Raw genomic sequence first — 7,470 nt, forward strand, 5'->3', positions numbered from 1 at the left:
CGTCGGTTTTCGTGTGGAGCCATTTGTGTTCATCACCTGTCTTAGATTATCAAAGTATACGAAAATAGTGTCGCTACTTTATAATAGGCATATTATAACCACATATTTTTCCTAATTATTTTTTTTACCCAATTACTGTTTATGTTGCATATTTTAATAATATTTGTTTCGTTTTTATTTTCAACATAGTAAACGGTTAGCTGTGTTGAAAATGCGAGTGTGAATCGCATTGCGTGTAAATATCTGTGTCGAATCTGACGTTGCGAAAGGCAATTCGCCTTTACCTAGTATTGACAGATGCCATGGCAGCCACTAAAGCAGCCAAAGAACAGAAGTACGACAGGCAACTAAGGTAATTCGTCTTTAAATTAGATTGTATGAAACGTAACATTATTTTCTAGTCATGTCAACGTGCACTAAAGCAAAACCAAGAGAGCAGCGCGGACGCGAAGCCGTTAGCATTAGCCGCTTTGCTACACACAGCCTTGGCTACCATTCGATTGTTTTAGTAAGAGCGCCATTGATTAAGTTTAAAGTGTATTTTATATGTTTTCGAATTGTTTCATTGGGATGTTGTTTCTTATTACCATGATATATATGCATTTTCATGTAAATTTGTGTTTATTTCTATCATTTGCTCGCTCAGTATAATAATAATAATGCAGTAGTAGTTGCATCACTGACTCGTACTGTTGCAAAAGCAAACCACATTGTGATAAACGAACACATTTGTGTTTCCAGATTGTGGGGTGACCACGGTCAAGAAGCTGTTGAGAATGCTCACGTGTGCTTGATCAATGCTACCGCAACTGGGACCGAGATTCTCAAAAACCTTGTGCTTCCTGGTAAAATGTTTCCACATGAATATTTCAGTCAAGTAGGAAATCTCAATGTTTTCAATGAATAAAGTGATCCAAATATCTTCATCAGGTATTGGAGCGTTCACTATAGTTGATGGTCACACCGTTGCTGGGGAAGATGTAGGACACAAGTAAGACATTTATTTTTTGTTCTTAGATTACAACTGTTTGTATTTTTTAATTAGTGTTTTATCTTGTCTTGCAGCTTTTTCCTCAGCCACAGCAGCATTGGAAAGGTACATTAATATGTATGTGTCTGCATATATGTATATTTCTCTGTATGGGATCGTTTAATTTCCATTACTTTGTTTTTGTAATGTTCACAATATGTATTTGTGCCCTGAGCTGAGTGTTTTTGCTGCAGAACAGAGCACAGGCTGCCACCGAGCTTCTCCAAGAACTCAACACTGATGTATCGGGCAACTTTGTTGAGGAGGTTAGTGTTGTCTATCGTTTTTTTGTTTTTGGTGGGATTTGTGTGTGTGTACAGTATATTCAAGATTCAACATATTCAAGAGGTTTATTGTCATATGTATAGTTGTACCACACAATAAAATTCTTATTCTGTTTCACTTAGCCAAGCAGCAGACTACGTTCCATAATTGAGCAATAAATAGCAATAAACAACAGAGACAATGGCGCTAATAATGTAGTGCAGAATATCATAAAGTGGCGCTAATAATGTAATGCAGAATATCATAAAGTGTAAAATTTTAGTGCAAGGTAATGGATTTGCTCTCTCTTGTATTGTTCTTATTTTTTTAGAGTCCTGACATGCTTTTGGACAACAATCCAGAGTTTTTTCATAGGTTTACCATTGTTATTGGTGTGCAGTTGCCTGAAAGGTATGCAATATTGTAACTATCTTCTCATTAATTTTAACTTTATTTTCAGAGTTCTGATTTTAAAGAGATTTTGTTACCCATCAAAGTATTTTGACTACTCAGAATTCAGACCAAAATAGGAATTCTGAGAACAAAGCAGATATTCTTATATTAAAGTGAAAATTATGACTTTTTGAAAATTATATATTGATTAAAGTGAGACTTGTGAGAATAAAGTCAGATTGTTTGGGTGATTAGTTGTGAAAACAATGAGAATTTTCAGAATAAAGTCAATTTATTGGGTGATCAGAGTTGCTCAGAATTCTCACATTATTCTCAGGTTTTTCACTTTAAAGTGAATTTAATCACAATTCTGAATTTATTTTAAGAATTCTGACATTAACGGCAGATTTCTCACTTCAGGTAACAACCAGAAAGTCAGAATTGTAATTTTATTGTCAGAATTCTGACTTTAAAGTAAGATTTATTTTTTTTACACACTTAACAAAGTGGGAATTTTGAGAATCACCAGAAATCTCACTTTAAAGTCTTTTTCAAATGATTTTAGTGCCTATTTTGACTCAACATTTGTTTCCCCTAAACTAATAGCACAATTCTGAGGCTTGGATCAGTTCTGTGGAGTGCCTCAGTACCTTTCCTGCTTTGTAAAACCTACGGCCTCATTGGCTACATGAGGCTTGTTGTGCAAGAGCACACAGGTTCGTAACTTTTTTGTTCCACGCCTCAACACTTGTTCTAAGTGTGATATTGCAGCTGAGAGACACGAATTGAGTTCATGATGACATAAGATGTCCTGTTTTCATTTGACTTGTCCCCACAGTGATTGAGTCGCACCCTGACAATGCTTTGGAGGACCTGAGATTAGACCAACCCTTTGCTGAATTCAAGAAGCACATTCAATCCTATGACCTTGAAAGCATGGACAAAAAGGTGCGTATTTTGCAGCTTTTTTTTTTTGCTGTTTTCTATCAACTAATTGTGTTATTTATGTTTGTAGGATCACAGTCACACACCTTGGGTCATTATCATTGCTAAATGTCTTGAAAAATGGCTCAGTGAGGTACGGTACGATTCTTGAACAGCACTTTTTTTTTCTGTTTGTAATGATATGCAGTTTTCATGCCTTTGTGGTTTTTAGCAAGACTCCCAGCCACCCAAAAACTACAAGGAGAAAGAAGCCTTCAGACAGATTATTCGAGGAGGTATTTGCTTGGAGTCTTTCAATTACGGTAGTTGAATGGTCTTGCTTGCATCCCTTAACACATGTTGAGAACTTTTGTTGTCATTTCGTGTTTGATTTCAGGCATCCTGAAGAATGAGAACGGAATTCTCGAGGATGAAGAAAACTTCGAGGAAGCGATTAAGAACGTCAATACTGCTTTAAACCCAACTAAGGTGTCGTTTCGATCGTACTTTAAGAAATGACGATCCTCATTAAAATACTGTATCTACAAAGCTAAATATGCATAAGCTGCTTTGTTTTGTTTTGTTTTGTTTTCAGATCCCAAGTGTTATTAAAGACCTCTTCAATGATGATCAATGTAACAACATAACATCACAGGTTTAGATTCCGCCGCACTAAATTACACATTTCTTTGTAAAAAATGAAAGTTCTAACTCAATTTTCTGATATGTGTTGCCAGTCTCCACCTTTTTGGGTAATGCTGCGAGCTGTAAAGGAGTTTGTACACAATGAAGGTTGTGGCAGCCTCCCTGTGCGAGGGACCATCCCAGATATGATCGCAGACTCTCAGAAGTTTATCAACCTTCAAAATGTGTAAGTCATATGCAACCTTTCTTCTGGCCGGCGATCTTAAAATCAAAGTTGTGCAAGCCCATTTGTTCAGTAACTTCGACAGAGCTCTGTATTTTTATATTTCAGTATGTGCTACATCTGAAGTTCATGTTTCTTCTCAGTTACAGGGAAAAGGCTCTGCAAGATGCAGCATCTGTTGGCAGATATGTGGAAAGTCTGCTGCAGTCGGTTGGAAAGGTATGCTGTCATTAAATCACTACCATATCGCAGCTTCAAATAATAGGCAGTATTTTGAGTAAATCATTAAAACTGCGAGTGGAAAAAAAATACTCTAGTACCTGGGATTTCTTCCACAGAAATAGTACCAGCAGTTAAAAAAAAAAAAGCGAGTGATGCCGAAAGACTGGTAATGGATGTCTCAATGGATGTCTTGTTTTTTTTTTTTTTTTTTTTGTCTACAGGCACCTGAAAGTATCTCTGAGAAGGACATCAGACTTTTCTGTAAGCTGTTGTCATATTTTGAAATCTGATATGTACATGGGTTTTAGGCAAAATACAATGACAAATTATGGAATGTTCAAACTGATAAATGCTAAGTAATTGATTCATCCATTTTAAACCATCGTTTTATCAAACACTTGAAAAACTGTGAAAAAAGAAGTACCTGGGATAAAATGTCTTGACTCTTGAAAAACTTTAAAATACGTCTTTCCGATTGAATAAGTTAACACTCAGTAAGCTTCGTAGATACCACAATGAAATAAGACATCTTGGAAAAAGACATTATCCTTCTCAAAAGCAAGCTAGAGCAGCGGTTTTCAAATGGGGGTACGAGTACCTCTGTACAGTCGTGGTTATCTGGCATTTTATAAGAGTCTCTGTATCAGTAAATTTAACAAATTTTTAGTGCTCTGAAATGAACAACACATGTTTATTTTCAAATGAAGAGCAAATGAATTGGAACATGAAGCATCGCCTTGCCAAAATGTGTTCTGGCGGGTCTGGAGCATGCCTTTAAGTTTAACACAAATACACATTTGTCATTAGTGACTCCTGATTTTCCCGCTAGTTTATTGTGTCATTGATTTGATTTTAATCATGATTTGTATCACTGGTATCTGATTGCTATCTGTTTTGCCGTCTAGGCAAGCATGCGTCCTTTCTACGAGTGGTACGCTGCCGATCACTAGCAGCAGAATACAACGTGGATTCTGTCAACAGAGATGAAATCAGTAAGTTGGAGTTAGCGATCAGTACAGTCCCATTTTTATTTATTTATTTTGAATGTATATCATTTTGGTGACGTTTCTGGTTGGTAGTGCGTGGGGAGATTTCGTGTAAAATTTTTCGAGTAAAAGATGAAACTATGTAAAAGATTTCGAGTGTAAAATACGTGCCTTGGCTCAATTAGGATTGAGAAACACGACAATACGGATCTCAGTTTATCATGTCTCTTTTTAAAAGGGAAATCAATCCCAAATTTTTCTTTATATTTTTTTATGAGTGCCCCGCTTAGTCTAAACATGGCCCTCTAATTACTGTTACGTTAGCGAAATATGAATGGGCAGCAAAATTTCCTGTTTTTGTCCATCTCGGACCGTCAACCAGCTGTTGACGGCTGAAAATAACAGCACAGTTTCTCAGAGCTCAGGTAAGCTCGCAAACGTCACATGACCTGACTCGGAAAACAGCTGAGATGTGATTGGTTGTTACCTGAACATTGAGGAACCGCAATGTCATTTGTGAGAGAGTGACAAAATGGGCGCCACCCGAAATGGGTAAAAAAAAAAAAAAAAGATCGATTTGCTCCTGTTTCAATCCTATCACGGCTCAGCAGTTTTTGTGTTGACTTTTCCCTGAAGTAACTGTAGTCTATTGTTCCGTATCATTTATAGTGACATTAACCATTAGCATCTCTCCGCAGCCTCATGCATGGACAATCCCGATAGCGAGATGGTCTTCTACCTCATGCTTCGAGCCGTCGACCGCTTCTACCAGCAGCACTCCCGCTATCCTGGTACCGTGCTGGGGGAAAAAAAAAAAAAAAAGATTCCTCTCCGCGGCAAATAAAAGCTAGAATCCGTTCCAACCATTGTGTTCTGCAGGCGTGTATAATTATCAAGTGGAGGAGGACATCAGCAAGCTGAAACTGTGTGTCACCAGCCTGCTACAAGAATACAACCTCAACGTCAACATCAAGGACGATTACGTGCACGAGTTGTGAGTCCTGGTTACACTTTTAGATCCCTACCGGCAATTTTTATCTTTATACTAATCTATTTGTATTTGTAGCTGCCGATACGGCGCAGCAGAGCCCCATACAGTTTCTGCATTTATGGGAGGTAATATCTCAAGCTGACATGAAGTGCCTCGTATCCCCCGCCATGATTTCTTTCTGGTTAACATGGCGTCTGCTCAGGTTCAGCTGCTCAAGAAGCCATCAAGATCATCAGCCACCAGTTTGTACCCTTCAACAACACCTTCATCTACAATGCAATGTCACAGACTTCGGCTACTTTTCAGCTGTGAGACAGGTACTCATTCACAAATACAGATGGACATCCTTGGACTTTTTTTTTTTTTTTTGCTGCTGATCTGCAGGATGGATTTTCTTTTCGAATACGTGCACTTAAAACTTCCATTTGGTCAAACAGGTATTTAAAATTCTTGATGGTGAGAGAATACATGTCGGATAACCCATGTACTATACAGTAATTACATTTACGTTGCATTTTCTCCCGATGCCCGTGTGGGTTTTCTCCGGGTACTCCCACATTTTCAAAAGCATGCATGATTGGTATATTGGACACTCCAAATTTCCCTAAGGTGGGATTGAGAGTGTGAAACATAAGGTGTGATTGAGAGTGTGAATGGTCGTTCATCTTTGTGTGCGATTGGCTGGCAGCCAGCTCAGGATGTAGTGAAAAACTGCATATAACTGACATACATTGGAAGGAAACACATTCTATTTTATTATATTCTTCCAAATTAATGTGATCTATGCCACTCCCTGGTCTTCAACAGTAGGTGGCACACTTCACAATTAACATTCTGTTAAAATTATATATATATATATAATATATATATATAATATATATATATATATATATATATCATGAAATGTTCCCTCTGCTTACATCCCTGATCAAAACAGACATGTTTACGTCTATGTTTATGCTGCTGGAGCATGCTCAGGTGACCTTAAATTTGGGAAATTAACACTGGTTCTGAGTATCTATGTTCTAGGGCTAGGCCATTGGAAAAAAAAAAAAATACTAAATAAAATGTCCACATGAAACGAGTGGGATGGATGCAGTACCACGTGTCTCCAGCAGAGGGCGCAATCTGGAGGGTCGAGGTTAGTAAATGGGATTTGGTCAATGATAGAAAGTGGCTGGGGATGAATGCGTTTGGGGGAGTCGAACGTTTTGTTCCAACCCCACTTGATTAGGTACGCTTATGCAATGATCCCAAACGTGATCTCGACATACGAGTCAGATGTATCCTGGTTTTCTCACATGTCAAGTGATCATGGCTTCCCGGACATTTTCAGAAAATATTCCAATAATTGTTCCTCTAACAAACCAGCCGCTTCTTTTACGCCGTGAGACATAACTAAAATCGTGTTTTATAAATAGTTACGCGTTTGCTGTCATTTTCACTCACAGATGTCTATTGTAAGACATGTGACAAACACTTACTGCACCCAACGTGTCTGTGTCATCTACTTAAAAAAATGTGTCAAGTGTCATAAATCAAGCGCCATTGGCTAACAGAAACAAAAGCATTAGCTAATATTAGCTACCAAACAAAGATCTGAAACGCTTGTATAGGACAATAATTAAACATCTATAGGACAATAATTAAACATCTATGGTGCCTGGAGTATAACTTTTTTCGTCAAAAGTTTTTTGGGGGGGTCGGAGGTTGTGATCTACTTCCCTTTATTGCTGTCTTTTACTTTGTCTGATAACATGACATAAATAAAGCTGACCGTTTCCTGTCTCAA

General features: G+C 37.8%; 1 protein-coding gene across 1 annotated transcript; it reads left to right on the top strand.

Annotated features, from left to right (window-relative positions):
• The first annotated feature begins 213 nt into the window (after positions 1-213).
• Positions 214-7,470, top strand: nae1 (nedd8 activating enzyme E1 subunit 1). Its single transcript, XM_088414020.1, has 20 exons — positions 214-352; positions 742-845; positions 931-991; positions 1,066-1,096; positions 1,225-1,296; positions 1,626-1,705; positions 2,294-2,403; positions 2,526-2,635; positions 2,703-2,765; positions 2,844-2,907; positions 3,009-3,100; positions 3,207-3,266; positions 3,349-3,482; positions 3,623-3,698; positions 3,923-3,962; positions 4,607-4,693; positions 5,386-5,478; positions 5,567-5,681; positions 5,754-5,803; positions 5,881-7,470. Exons 1-20 carry the CDS (start codon positions 303-305, stop codon positions 5,988-5,990), a joined length of 1,602 nt encoding a protein of 533 aa, XP_088270146.1. The 5' UTR covers positions 214-302; the 3' UTR covers positions 5,991-7,470.

Source organism: Hippichthys cyanospilos, chromosome 4 (genome assembly GCF_059441005.1).
Source record: "Hippichthys cyanospilos isolate Australia breed blue-spotted pipefish chromosome 4, RoL_Hcya_1.0, whole genome shotgun sequence".
In the NCBI taxonomy this organism is placed as follows: domain Eukaryota; kingdom Metazoa; phylum Chordata; class Actinopteri; order Syngnathiformes; family Syngnathidae; genus Hippichthys; species Hippichthys cyanospilos.